General features: G+C 38.9%; 1 protein-coding gene across 7 annotated transcripts in view; it reads right to left on the reverse strand.

Moving 5' to 3' along the window:
• Positions 1–1102: 1102 nt before the first annotated feature.
• ASXL3 (ASXL transcriptional regulator 3) overlaps positions 1103–15747 on the reverse strand; it is a 131371-nt gene continuing 116726 nt past the window's right edge. For all 7 annotated transcript variants that reach the window (XM_072852556.1, XM_072852551.1, XM_072852550.1 and 4 more), the window contains 2 exons: positions 12388–14341; positions 1103–9697 (listed from right to left, as the gene is read on the reverse strand). In XM_072852556.1, the coding sequence (XP_072708657.1) occupies positions 6020–9697; positions 12388–14341 (5632 nt within the window). In that variant the 3' untranslated portion in view covers positions 1103–6019. The remainder of the gene's footprint in view (positions 9698–12387; positions 14342–15747) is intronic.

Consider the following 15747-nt stretch of genomic DNA (forward strand, 5'->3'; position numbering starts at 1 on the left):
AAAGTTAATACTTAGATAGCAGAGATTTAAGAAACTGATTTAGATTGCTTAGATGAAAACTTGTGAAAAGAAATTAGCTTGAAAAGCTATTGCTGTCAGAAGCAGAGCCATCCCTGATTTTGTACAGCCCCATGCAAAGACAAAATATCTAAGCAGAACTTAACAAGTTAAATAATCTGCACGACAGTACTAGCTGAGGGAGTTTGCCAGGTGGGTATTGGATATGAGAAAAGGTCATTGGATTATAAACTACACAGGGTGGCACTGTCTGCTTCCTGGATTTGGACAGATTTGGGCAGAAGGGGCTGCCATTTGCTGCTAACAAGACCCTCAGATGGTACCACGACTGAAATAATGATTTCATTATTTGATAGGAGGCTGGCCAAAAGATGGTGTTTAAGAAGCGCTGTCCTGGTATTTCTGAGCAGGCCTATGAAAAAGCTACTTGTTGCCCGCCCTCTAACACTTTCACCCTAACCACCAGTACTCAAAGCTCTTTGCAGAGTAAAATGCTGAAAACTTTAAAAAAATTTATATATAATATAATGGCTACTGAATTTCCATTTCAGGAAGGCCTTCCAGACTTCAAAGGATAACTGGTTTGAGGAACATAACTTGGACTGGTAGCCTTTCATGTACCTCGGACATTTAATTTCTTCTGCTATGGGGATGGGAAATAAGGGAGGTGTATGCCTGGATGCAGAGTTGTTAAGCGTGTTCTGGACGGGGTTGCAGATGGAGGCAAGGTACGAAAATACACCCAGCATTAACTACCCAAAGCAATATAATCACTTTCATCCACAAACTATTCTACTTAAAACAACTTAATATACAACACCTAGTTTTATTTTACTAGTATAAGATGATTAATACTTGAGTATCAGAAGTCATGCAGACTATGTCTTACATCATCGTTATTTAAAAACCCTTTACAAAGGACCGATTTTTCTCTCACATTTCTATTTCACCAACCTGTACATACGATGGATGTGCACAAGCAGGATCTCCTGCCTAAGGCACTGAACATAAAATAAATAAACAAATGACAAATATTATTTTATCTCTTTATTTTTTTTCAGAATATTTTAATATTGAAGCCCAAGTTGTTATTTTCAAGGGATAGGGAAGGGGAAAAGGAAAGGGAGAAGAGAGAGGTTATGAAGACAAATTATTTTATTTAATTTATGGTTTTGTGAATGGTCATTTCTGTAGGCAACAAAATGTTGTTTTCTTAAAAAAAATAAAACAAACAGCACCATTAAAGAAAGCACGATCCCTGAATTCTAAACAAAACACTTGTCTTGAAACAAAAAAATTGCTAAAATGCTTGTTTCACCCAGTCACGTCTGGTGGGGTAACAAAGCGAAGCATAACAGCATTAAACTGCAATCCCACTGAAACCAACTACACCCCCTTCTGAAGATTCAGAGAACCACTTTCTGAGCTTGTCCTGTGGGAATAATATTTTCTTTGGTAGAGGACTGAAGGAGGGTATTTACTTCACTGAATGCAGATAGAAAAAATATCTATGCACGTTAGGGATCTCCCCAATAAATCTGTATTTCTCATGCATGTTAGGTATAAGTGGATTTCACATTGCTGTTATACTGCAGGAGTAATACTGCCCCATAAAGGCATAGAATGGCTAATGTCGAACAGATGTAAACATTCAGAATACTGACAAAAAAAATACATACACACAAAAAACCCTGTACTGAAAATGTGAATCGAGTTAAGTTTCCGTAAAGCAGAAAAAATATTTTACAGCAGTACAAGAGAATTATGGCAACAAAGTAAAGCACTTTTCTTGTAACATTCATGAACAGTACAAATACAACAAAGTTATTCTACGACTAAATTATTCTTTAACTATCAAATATAGTACAAAGCGAAATATTATGTGCTATAAAAGAAGCAGCTCCTTAAATTAGACTAAAAAATGCTTTTTTTTTTCGTTGGTTTTACAGTGACAAAGCATGATGACTGAAGACAACAGGATTTCATAGATTCAGAACATTTAGCTACACAGGTCCATGATAAATCCACTGAATAGTTTGTTGCTTCCCCCCCAGTGTTCTGCAGAGCCGCAGAAGACGAACCGCTGCGCTGCTGCCAGGAGACTGCAGAAGTCATTCAGTGTTCAGAGCAGGGCCGTTCACGTGTGTCAGCTAAAATGATCCCTTTCGGTGACACTTCTCAGCTCATCTCGAGTGTTTATCCTGGTACTTCACCACACCTTGGAGAAACTGCTAAACCAGAGGCTACAATAACGATTCTGGAATTGTGCGTGTGTTTACAAGGGGAAGGGGGTGCAGCATAAGGTAATTTTACTTCAGAAATTGCATTATAAAGCACCATATGCACCAGCTTAAAAACTGTGCAAGGAATTGCAGGGCCCTGAAAAACCATCTGCACGTTCTGTAGCTTACCCAACATGCAACACCCTCAAGAAGAAAGTCTATAGTACAGAGAATATACCTTTTGCTTTATGGCTCAACCTTTATTTTTGTCTTTTAAATGCTATTTCATGTACTAGACCTCAGCAGATAAATAAAATGCAAAGAGGGAGCATCCAGTTCACCATTTCTTAATTTTTTTTTTAACATTATTTCAAAGGGAGTTTCTGCTTGGAAAATTAGTTCAGAACAGAAACACACAAAACACACACACTGCAAATGCCCTAATGTTATCTGCATATCTCACAGGTATGCAATTAAAACAATAAAGAGGGAGAAAAGAAAAAAAGTGTTTCTCCCTCTCACCCAAAAGTGCTGCTCCAGGGGTAGGAGTGGGGGAACAATTTTGGAGATTTAAAAAAACCCAGTAAATTATACATGATGGACATCGGGACACATACGTACGTACACGCAAACACAGAGCAGTGTGTTCTTAAGCAATTCTTTCACCACTTTTCAGTGCATAAACTATTAACACCCCACGGTGCAAAATGCATGGTCATTAGAAAACACAACGACATTGGGCCTGAAACCTGGACAATTAAACAAAAAAAGAAGTCATTCAAAATTAACCTCTAAATGTGATTGTGTTCTTATTGAAGACCAAGGGTCACTCTCCCCCAAGCATTTGTGTGATAACAGAATCCAAGTAAGGTTTTCAGTCACACTAGGATTCAGTCAGGCTCCTATATCACCCCAGTTGTTTTTGAGTATTTTAATACCCTAAAACTATAATCTGTAACAACACTTCACGACTGTTGCTAACTAATTGGTCAAATTTACTCCTGGTGCAACTCCAATGACTCAAGAATGAAAAGAGTGGAACTGCACTATGGAAGAGTTTGGTCAGTTGTGTAATATAACATAGCACCATCCAGTGCCATTTTAACGCCATTTTAAATAACATTTTATCATGACCTCACACATGCAAGTTGCAATCCTGATACAAAAATGACAATACGACATGAATGAGTTACCTACCACATTAGTCACACTCTTATCCTTCAAACAAAGTAAAACTATTTTGTGGCTGGAATTTATTTCTGTATTATGTCAGTCAATACAAGAAGTATTTCAAGATGCAAGTACAAACAAATATTGACTTATGTGCTGTAGACAGGAAAACCTGAGCTAGAAATAAGGATTCCCAGCAGGCTTACATAAACATAGGTTATTAGAAGTCTAAGACTGCTTGCTCTCTTTATTTTAAAGAGAAGTATCCTACCTCTAGCAAGTATAAATACAACGCAATACAATTCCGATACAAAGGCTCCTCAAACATGAATTTGATATGCATTAACTGACTACACTCATGCTTACTCATGAGTATTTTCCAGTCACTGTTTTGCCAGCAGCTGGTGTAGCACTGGATGCTAATTTTCATGTGGTTACTTTTAGGTTTTTGCTTGGCTGGCTTATTTTCCTACCAGAAGACCTGAAAGTGCTGAGAAGCCGTTTCTTAACTCACATGTCATATTAAGGAGCACTTTTGTATAGAAAAAATATATTATTGTATCAGCAACAAATTTGTTAGTGTAATTATAAATGGCCTTTGTACCACACAGTGTCAAAAATAATATTGATATGTTGCTAATTACAATAAAAGAGAACATCAAGGTGCACCATAGAGCTTCCTATGACAGGAATGTATGTTGTAGATATTCCAGCTCACTTTTAAGACAATAAACGGCATTTATCATGTTTGTGAAAATGGTCCCACAGGAAAATAAACATGGTTCCTCCATTCAGTAGAACCTCACTAATATGCACCCATGTCAGGGAGACCAGTTGTAGCTTATGAATAAGTATGCAAACAAAGATGATATAAAAAAAGTATAGTGTAAAACATAGTATACTTCTTATTTCCTAAATGTAGTTCTATCATTCACATTAATATTTCAGAATGCAACAGTAAATGCATCACAAAATCCAAGCAGTATTACATCTCACACATTCTTACTACATTGCTCTCTGAAAATTGTGGAAGGAAAATCAGTTTTCTTGAGCAGACTGTAAGGTCTTTGGATTAGTGAGGTGCTACTGTAATGGTAAAAATAACATTTCTTTCTGATGCTGACATTTGGGCAGACCCAACCACATATTGGCAGATGGATGACTTGCACTACACATTTTGTGTTCTTGAAGTGGGAGTAAAAAAACCCAAGGTATTTTCATCTCCCCAGCAACCGCATGTGCTTTATCCCTTTATAATATTTTCTTTTTAGGTGAATAGGGCCCCAAAATTATCGTTTTTCTTCTCTGCTGTTATGGTGGTTAGCGCATCTGGAATGCAGCTATAGTCCTAAATGTAAATACAGTACTGGATAAATACTGAAGGTTACTTTAAAGATGCAGTATCCCTTTTAAAAATGCCTTTTTGCTTCCAAATTTCTAAAAGGTAGAGTAAGGGGTCTGAATTCCTTTGAGAAAAAAAAAGTCAGTGTCATAAGTAATTCTAAGAATTACTTTAAATGGCAAAACTCTGAGATGTTATTTAAATAGAGGAACTCACATAAGAGGAAAAACAACTGATAATCTAATATTCAAGCAATATGCAATTAGAATCTTTCCTCATTCATTCATCATAAGAATGCATCATTTTTAGGCCATGGAAAGGCTAAAATGTCCAGAACCTACTACATTAAGTCTGATCATATATATATATATATATATATTTGGGACTGACAAATCAAGTGGACATATTAGAGAGACAAATACAAATAAAGAATATTTGAGTGGGAAACAGGAAGAGAAAACAGGTTTCTAATCCCCAGTAGAGAAGTTACTTTCTCCAGACTACTGAAGCCATTGTGATTCCAGTGTTGGCCCCACTAACCCATTGCATATACAAATCTTTCTCAAGGAATCAACAAGAAGAGACGATGAGTAAGATTTGAGTTCCATAGTTCCTGGCAGGCATGTAAAGAAACTCCTCTAACAATCTGAATTCCTCTTTTTTTTTTTTTTTCCCTAGGTGAAGTGACTATATTTTAGCCCTAGATAGTGAAAGTCAATTGAAGAAAACAATCCTATCAGCAGAAAAACGGCAGACCGACTTAGAAGCTATGATGGCCAATACTCCGCACCTTGCCACTACCCCACTCAAAACAGCCGCTATTCAGTGTGTTATTCATTCTGCATAGTTACTCCACTTCTTGCAGTGTTATTCTTCCACTGATATTTAACCTGCAGCTTGTATCAACTATCAAAAAGTGGAGAAAAAACGTGCTGCACTTTGTGCAAATAAATAGAAGCTACAAATGACATGCATTAATGCCTTTTTTTTTTTTTTTTTTTAGCACAGCAAGAGAGCTCATAGAAGCTTCAGTAACAAGGCTATCTTTTTTTTTTAAACTACTTCTACAGGTTTCCTCTTCTTCCTAGAAAATGGCACTCAGGCAGGAATAACTAAATTCTGAAAGCACCACGTGGAAGAAAAAAAATAAAAAAAAAAATCAATCAACTAATTGCAAACCATTAGTGGCCTGAAATGTTCCAATTTCTTCGTTCCTTTGTCCTGCTCTCCCACGTTGATAAGGGATACTGCATCTTTGATTCAGTTCCTACCGTACAACCAGACAAGCTACACACAGTTTGGAAGGCCCTATGCAGTCATCATGACAGAAGGCTCCGCAGCCTTTGCACACGATCATGGCTTTCAGCCTGCAAGAGCATTTCAGTTCCAGTTCATCGGCATTGCTACTATCAGCAAATTTCTGAACCGGGATCTGCGCGTTCGGGTTAGACAGGCCTGTGGCAGTGTTTGAGCCACTTCCTAAAATCCCAATCGATTTCTCAATTGCAGATGCTGCCCTTTTGAAGCTTGTGCTACCGAAGTGTATTGTTGGATAATTTCCACAGAGCTGCTGCTGCTGCTGCTGCTGCTGTGGGTGCTGCGTCTGTATTTTCTGAGCAGCAAGTTGGGTAAAAGGCTTCTGTGGCTCAGAAAGTAAATAGGAAGAGAAATCTGCATTTTTTAATGCAAATGCTTTTAACTGTTCTTTCACTTCGTTCTGATCATAGGAAGCTTGTTTCATGCCCAGTTCGCAGCTGCTGCTTAAACCTTCCTCAAAAGAAATAGGTTCAGATTTTATATTGCTACAGATGCTTGCTGGCTGAGGCCAACTAAGTCTTTTAGTGGTTTCCATAGTAACTGTCGGTTGTTTTTGATCAGAGGGGACTTCTGCATTTGGGTGAGGAGGGGGAGGAGGTGGCAGGGGCGGAGGGGGAGGAGGGGGATGCACTAACGTTTTACTCTGCAGAGTTTGAGAGGCACTGGCAATGTCATCACCTTCCTTAATTTGAATATTAGGGGAAAACACACTTCCTAGCCTCAGCTGGTGAGCTGCTGTAGAAATATTCACATCTCCCAAGCCCTTCTGTTCCAGGTGTCTGCTAAAAGCAAATGCGTTGCAGCCAGGTGGGCCTTTTGAAGTAGTTTGCAACAAAGCTGCCGTAGGAATGGGGCCTCTTGCAGCCATGGACATTTGGTAAAAATGCTGTCTATGTGAGGTACTAGCTTCTGCATGAAAGCTGCCATTTTTATCAATGTGAAATAAGCTCTGCTGGAAACTGCATGAAGGCAATGGCCTCTTCTGCTGCTTGATCTCTGGGCTGTGAACGATTCGGCTCTGAATGGCATGTTTGTTCAGCCACTCCTGCTTAAATGGCTGACCATGCCCTAGCTGATTCATGCTGGAACTAATTACACAAGGAGCCACTTTAACATCTGTGTCCATTGACACCTTCCCAGGCTCACATTTAATTTGAGCATGTTCCCCTACAGTCCTGGCCATCCTCTTTTTCGGATGGTTTTCACGCTTTCTGATTTGTAGTGGGGCTATGCTGCCTGTGGTAAATCCTTTACCATCTGGATTAGGAGAGTTGGAAGGATGTTCAACAATATTTCTCTCGGACGCTGCTGTTTTACATACTGAGGTAGTTTGCAAAGGCAAGGGAAGCCTGTTAATTTCTAGTTTGGCTCCTGATCTGGGCTGCGGCAGCACTTTCTCTAAAGGCAGATTGCCTTGCAGTAACTGTGTCACTAAAGGATTGTTGGCCTCCACTGACGACAAGCGACAGCTAGAGCCCCCGGCACTGGTAACTCTCTTTAGGGTTTCTGTTGTCAGGGACAGGGAGTCTTCCATGGAGTCCGCAACGGATGTCTTGGAGGTCTGTGGTGGCTGCACACTTGTGGCTATTTCTGCAGTCTGGGCAGGCATTTCAGGTCCTGTAAAATCCTCAGTGTCCATCCTGAAGCACTTGTCAGACTCATTAGTTTCCGATTTAACAGGAACAGCGATGCTTGTCAAAAGACTCCTGGATTGCAGTTCTGACATTTGCGTGTAACTGGAAGGTTCGGTTTTGACATTTTTTAAGCAGTTTTGCTCTGCATATTCCTTATGCTTACTGGAGTTAAGATGGCTGACCACTGGCTGGTCTGTACTCATGGCCTCTTCATCATGCCAACAAATTCTATTGTTAGTGTTATACTGATTGGCACAGGCAGCATCTGCTTCATTTTTAAATGCTGAAGAACCTCTTAATTGCTCAGCAAAACCTTGGCTGGGAGTAACCACCTCAACTAATTTATCTTGAGGAGCAAGAGGCACTTCTCGAAGACTTGAACAACCTGCCTGCAAGTTCTTGCTGTCTTGCTTTGCTGTAATGGTGATAAAGCTGGAACTGTGCTCGAGGCTTTCATTAGAGACCACTTCAGGCCTGCTTATGACAGACACCTGAGGACAGGCTATACTTTGTAAGGCAGCTTCTGTCCTTACAGGTCTGCTCTGCAGGTCAATGCTGTTCTCTGCGTTTTCAACAGAAGAAGAAAGTGACAGACTGGAATTCAGATTTGTAGTGTGGTCAACAATGACTTTGCAAGGTATAGACCTGTTCATGGCAGTTTGTGTAAAGCTCACTGGCTGAGATTTACCAGAGAGATCCATTCGGTTTCGTGCTCCAGAGCTTTTTTCTAAGAGATCAGCATTTAATTTAGTAGCATTATCATAAGAGCTTATTGTCACCATGTTACCAGTAAACATTGAAACGGGTGGCCTTGCAACAGAATCTGCTACTCCAAGGCCCTCACTGCAACTTAAAGCTGACCTAACAGTAGTGTGAATGGAGACAGTGCTTTGCTCGTTGCACCCAGTTATGGCTATCTTATCAGAAGAAAATCTGTTGGTAGTCCCCACTGGGGGAATCAGTACAGAACTACCAGAGAGATGATTTGGCAAATTATTTGCAATAGATGAAGCTGGCACAGTGGCATAATGACTGGAGACTGCATTATTTGCATTGCTACTTGGTATCGGCAACCTTTTGTCATCGATGGCATTTGATAAGACTGTATTGTCTATGGAGACTGGCACATTACTGTTATCAATACATTTTGGTCCAACAGTTATGCATGGAGTATCAGCCCCTTGGATGGTTTTCAGCATATTTATATTACAAGCTGAAACTGCTGTGTTTGCACTGTCAACAGACATTAAAACAGAGGATTTATCAACAGAACTTGCAAAAGAAAGTTCTTTAATTGCTCCAGACATAGCAGTGCTGCAAACAGACACAGAGACTGAACTTTTATTATAAAGCACTGGCACACTGTTACTTTCAGCAGAGGTAGATGAAATAATTTTCTCACACAATTGTGGCATAGGTATATTTTCATCAGAACTGTGCACAGATATCTCAGTAGCAGTTTCTGGTAATGTAGCTGTGTTAAGTGGCTGCTGCAATAAAGTGGTAGTCTCACGGTGATGAGCAGACTTGTTGCTAGGGGACCTGCAGTTAGGATTAACTATAATGACACCAGTAGAACCTTCAATCTTTGTGTCAGTAGAAGTTGGTATCTCCAGAGACGAGGTACTTTCCTTTGAGCTAAACTGCGACTTTGATTCTTTATTAGTCTGAAGTAAATGAGCTCTGGCTTGATGCTTTGCAAATAGCTTGGCCTTTGTTTGCTCCTTGATGTGTGCCAGTGTTCTTGTCTTCCCACCTTCGCATGGGGTCCCCATTGCTCCAGAGACTATGCTTGCAGCTGCTGCCACGGCTGCTGCAGCTGCAGCTTCTCTTTGGGCTCTTGCTTGCTGAGCTCTTGCTTTGATATCCGCAAGAGTTCTAGCCCCAGTGTTTCTCCCACTGCTGACCGATGTACTTGGGGAAACTCGAGGTTCTGGTTTAGAAACAGGTTGGCTCTTGATGATGAAAGGTGGTCCAATTTTTGAAAGCTGAATCTAAAGGAAGAAAAAAACCAGGAATTTTAATGAGATCATCGACTTGCTAAAATCACCAGCTGTCTCTTAAAGGGTCAGAGAAAGGTAACGAAGGGAATTACTGTTCAGTGCAGCTGGACAGAAAAATGCTAAAAATTAATGATATTTACACTTCAGTATTTTATCATCCTCCAGCATGAATAACTGACACCTGTATTAGCCTACTCACATTGATCCTTCTGACAGGAAGAAAGATTGAACTGGATGACAACGTGATGCTTATCTGATACAATCTGTCAGACCTGTTTTATATGCAGTGTATCTAACTGAGAACATCAACAAGCCTAGTGCAGGGATACTGGAAAAGAGCCTACGACTAAAGCACTTGCTGCAAATGTGTGAAAAAATAACGATCATATAGTACTTTTGCTCCTTGGACTCCAGTGACTAAGACATTAGGAACACCCTGTCTTTCACTTATATACCAGACAACAAATCTTGCTTTTAGACAGGATGTAGCAGTGTCTCCACTGAGCCTGTTTTTCATGTTACACCACAGAGCACTTTAGAGTAGTGGTATAAAAGAAGTGAATCACCAAAGGATACGCCTTTCCGTTCCTCACTCACAATTTTAAGAGACTTGCTTTAGCACATCCTTGGGATACCTCCTACACTACTGCATTTCCAAAATGAAATCCTCAAACCTACAAATATTAAACATGCAAATATTGAATTTTTAAATACCTAAAATTTTAAGCAAAATAATAACCTGTAAAATCCCTGGGATTATTAGTATGTTTCCAATTAGGCACATCTGTTTTCAGGATTAGAGATTAAGAGTCCTGGGGTCACTTTATAACTCATACACTCTCTCAGAATACCCAAAGGTTGGCAAAAAAACCATTTCAATTTCTTAAAAGGGACATATGTTTACCGGCTGTCCACAGTAATAAGACTTAGTGGTTAATGCTGTGACTTCTCTTCTGAAAGGAACTGGGAAGAAAAATAGGTAGTATTTGTAGAAAAAGTAGTCATAAGGTATGACGGGAACTGAGAGCCATATAGCAGAATGATTTAGGAGAACCAGGGTTCTTTTTCCTCTTTTAATTACAAAGGATAGGGGTTTGTTGGTGAGATGACCCCAAAGCCGAATATTTGTTACACAAAAACATACTAGAATTGATTGTCCAAAATTATTTTTTGAAATGCTTCCCAGTTTTTCAGTATTCTCATTCACTGGCTGGAGGCTTCAGGGAGATTCAATTCTTAAGGCTGTGCAAGACTGACAGCATCTGATTTTTCATAAGAGATCAGTGGAAATCAATATTAAGATGGTATTGTAATATATAACCATTTATATAACCATACAACTCTATGCTGGTCTGGAGGGCTGGAATACTTCACTTTTCCTAGCAGTTAAACTTTTGGCTTATAAATAAACACTCCTAATATTGTGATGCTTTAACATTTACATGAACATATTATAAAGAATATCACAAACTCACAATTACTTCAAAACATTTTGCTGTTTCAGTAGCAACTTTTTTCAGTTTCCACTTTGCATCACCAGAACTGCTAAAGCTCTAAGTGCTTGATTATTTTTATTATTATAGTCACATTTTGCTTTTTTATTCCCTAGTGATGTATTTTTCTTTGTGCTTAGAGAGTGATTAGAATTTATTAGGCTAGATAGAGACCTTCCAAATATGAAAGAGTATCACTAAACTCAGAATGGGCTAACTTCCAATTGCATCACTGCTTATAAAAATAAATTAGTTAAAATATGCTGCCACACTAGTGATTAAAACAGTTAGCCTCTTTGCCCTCCTGGCCATATTAACAATGTTCAGTGATTGCAGCAGTTAAAAATAAATGCAGAAAAGGGCATTTCTGAATAATCAGGAACTAGTATTGTAAAGTCAGTGGCTTAAGTTCAGCAAATTGGATCTAAAACTTGGCTGATGTCATCATGTACAAAATTAAAAGGGTCAAAACGCTGAGCCTATATATAACTAAATCTACAGATCCCTCTGTTAGAAAAAAAAAAGCTTTCAACTGGAATTTACTTTCTTACATAGCAGAATGATACACATAAAAGTGTTTGCTTAGTTGGTGTATCTTTTTTACCTTTTGCTTTGCCATTAAACAAAGATATCTATACATATACCAGTTAGACACTTCCCCATGATAGCCAGGTCTCTGTTTCCAATTAAGTCTACAGGGAAATCTTATACTTCAGCCCACCACAAGCCCTGGGCTTGCAAAGGGATTCTGACTCTAGGTTCTCTTGCTGGATTAAGGCACTGGTTGTTTTTCTTAGTATTGGTTATGGTAACATTTATTACTCACACTTGCTGGAGAAGTCAGTCGCAGGAGAACAAGCGGATAATACAGTTGGGCAATTAGAAAAACAAGTAGCACTGTGTAAATGATGGGGAAGCTCTTGAATTAGATGAAACCATAGATCCTGGAAAACTTTCCCTCACACAAAAGCAATTTTGTAGCAAAGACCCTGACTGAACAACTATAGGTATATTTGTATCAGAAGTAATTTGGCATGGTAGGAATGTAATAGTAAAGCAAAAGCACCAGTAGTAACACCCCTCACACCCCTACAAAAAATACACCGTGCACTGTGTCTACATGTAGTCAGTAGGAGGGAGATGATAAACCTTTAGTTTCCAAGTCAGCCTGTTTATTCATTACTTTACCTTAAGGGGTGGAACTCGGGGTTCTTCTCTGGGTGGCTGATCTTTATCAGATGGACTCATTGATGAAGCACTACGGTTAGGCTGATCATCATCTATTCTAGCTCTCTTCTCTTTGCAGATTCCAAAACTGTGCTGTTCCGCTGTTTTCCTCTTTGGGATCTCTGGATCTCTACTTTCATTCCTCACTTCAGGTGATTTTGTGGGTTCTAATGACTTGGAAGAATGTGAACTCTCTAGACGGCTTTGGGTGCTGCCTGTTAGCTTGTGAGATTTACTTCTGCACACTTCAGAGAATGTAGCTTTCTCTAGAGATGAGGTATATAGTTTATCATGTGGCTTTGATGGAAGCAATTCGATATTTTTGCCCACTGATCCTTCTGATAAGACAGCTACCTCTGATGGCAAGAGTGTACCTTTCTTGTCACCTCTTTGCTGAACACTGTGATTTTTAATTTTGATCACCTCTGGAGGAGAGTGTTCTGGGGTGGATGCAATGTAGGATTTCTCAATTTCAGAATGTGACTTACATGGCTGATGACTGAGGTTTTTGGTTTGGGGCTCTTCCAATACTGAAGTATCAGGTATAATTGTTAGTGGACCAACTTTCATATTTTCAGGAGCAGTCTGAATTTGCTTTGGCTGAACAACAAGATTCTCTTCTTGAACCGCCTTAGGAATGGCAGAGCTTTCTTCTTTCAGAGTGGAAAGGGAGTCTTCCAACAAACAAGGTGATTTCCTTTGTTGCAGAATAAGTCTTTCATTGCTTGGGGAATTAGAAACTGGAGATGTCTCTGATGGAAGAGGCAAACTATTTGCCATGGATGTTTCAGAAGTTAGAAGAACAGAAGATACTGAAGATGTTTCTGATGTTAAAGGCAAATCAGACATTGGAGATGTTTCTGATGTTAAAGGTAAATTAGAAGCTGGTGATGCTTCTGATGTTAAAGGTAAATTTGACATCAGAGATGCTTCTGAGGTTACAGGTGAGGTGGACATTGGAGAGATTTCTGACATTAAAGGTGTGTGCAAGTTTTCATCACTGGGCTTTTGCTGAATATCACCTTCAATGTTTTCAGTACTGGACACTTCAGATGAGCAAGCTGTTTCAAGAGATGCTGGAGTACAGGGTTCCTCTGAAGTTGACTGAGTGTCTCCTCCAGGAGAGGCAATACAAACACACGGTCCTTCTGGACTTCCAGAGGAAAAGGAAGTTTCAGAAATACAAGCATTCTCAGACAACTGTTCCTCAGGGTCACTCTGAAGCTCCATATCCACCGCAATGCCTCCACCAGTGAACAAGGAGCCTTCCAGAGCAGCATTTTGCATTTCTGGTGCAATTAGCTCTTTTGCAGACTCAGAATCCTTCTCTGCTGTATCACTGACAGAGTTTCTGGATGAAGCTGATTGTGCTGGTGATACGCAATCCTCCAGCTGATCTATCACAACTGACATCTCCTCCTGAGGGCATTCTGACTTCAACTCCACTTTAATTTCAATGTGAGATACAGTATCAGTTACATCATTCATCATGACACAGGACTCAGTGCTGTCTGCAAGCTGTACTGCCTCTGTTTCTTCATTTGTGCCAGCTGGACTTACTGACTCCTCAGAAAACTCATGTTCTGTTTTATGGTTCTCCTCTTGGCATTCACAAATACTTGTCTCAACCTCTTCAGCAATCTCCTCCTGAATGATTGATTCTTCAGGTATCAGTATATCCTCTGAGTCTGCCGTTAGATCCTTGACAGGAACCTGTTCCATACTACAAAGAGATGGGCAATAATCTCTCTCTGGTAAAGGTGGAATTTTAGCACCCTTCTCTTCTTGGTTCTCAAAGGTTCCTTGCTTAGAAGGACCAGGTGTACCAGAAGATCCACACAAAGAACTGCTTTCATCTTCATGATTGTTCTGCACTGCAGTGAGTTTCATTGATTCCCCTCTTGACATTCCCAATCTAAATAAAAACACACAAATGAAAAAGGTCTTTTAATCACAGACATGATAAAGGAATAGGATCATCTTTCTCGCCCGCATCTTTTATTTACAAAAAAAAAAAGATATATTTTCCAGTTTAAAACAGTTGTTTCGTTAAGTGTTGGCTGACTAATTTATATATGGTTTTATATATTTTGGAAACCTAACTACCCAGATTTTCTTACCAGTGTTAAAAAACTTAAACATTTTCAAAATAAGTAATATATTATTCATTATTTAACTATTTGGCACTTCAATTAAACAAAAAGCAAGCTACACAGATTCACCACTACTCATACTCTGTTTAAATTTCTGTGTTTTGTTTTGTTTTTTAAATACCAGCACAACACTGCAATACTAATACAGCATGCATTGCAGAGGAAATGCACAACTGTATCTTCTTCCATCAGTAACTGTTCTAAAGGAAATCCCTTTTTTCCTCCTACACTTGCATTTAGGGTCAACACAGCCAGCAATATGGCTTAAATTCTGCACTTTAAAGGAAAAGCTGCACCTAAAACTAATAAGGCAAAGCATGCGTTTCAGTTTTGTAATTTGACAGTAATTTCAAATTTATGATTAAAATCAAAATAACTCCACTTCAGCCTCATTTTACAACTCAAGAGTCAATTACAAAGATCTTGGTTGACAGCTTGTGGGTTTTTGCTCCATTCTTTCAGCAAACTAAATACTACATTAAAGATAAAAACTATTTCTAAATAAACAGATTATGTATATATTATTAATTTGATTTCACTCTAATTAAAAAGAAGTTTAACATTCTTAAGGAGTTAAAAAGACACATATTTATAATCTATGCATTCATTCTCAGGGATGAAGTGCAAAGGAACCATTCCTACATATTCTTCTCTTCTGAAGATTTTCTTACCTTTGGTCCTGAAAACATTAGTTTAAAAAAGTTTTATTACTTCAACAGAATTTAAAAAACCCACAACAAAACAAAACAAAACAAAAGCCAAGGGCTGAAAAAAATCATTATTTTAAAAAATGTATGCATTCTGACATCCTCATTTCCTTCTAAGTACAGTGGGAGTACAGGTGTTCAGCATCTTTAGTAAGATTTTCCAAGGAGACTTTGTGCCTCAACAATTCCATAATAGTAGAAAATACACAAAAGCTTGTCTGGAGGCCTTAAAAGAAATTTCATGGTCTTAAGGGTCTTCTAATCTAATTAATAGAAGTTTGATCCCTGTTCTCATTTTAATCAGAAAACAAAGAATAATATGGCAATAAGCAAGCATAAAAGATATTCAGAAATTATGGAAGCAAGATAACTTGTCAATGTGTAGCCAGAGGATACAGAGATCACAAAGGACCACGTATATGGAATTACAGAATAAGCATGTAAAACCCCAAAATCTGCGG

The sequence above is a fragment of the Ciconia boyciana genome, chromosome 2 (genome assembly GCF_034638445.1).
Source record: "Ciconia boyciana chromosome 2, ASM3463844v1, whole genome shotgun sequence".
In the NCBI taxonomy this organism is placed as follows: Eukaryota; Metazoa; Chordata; class Aves; order Ciconiiformes; family Ciconiidae; genus Ciconia; species Ciconia boyciana.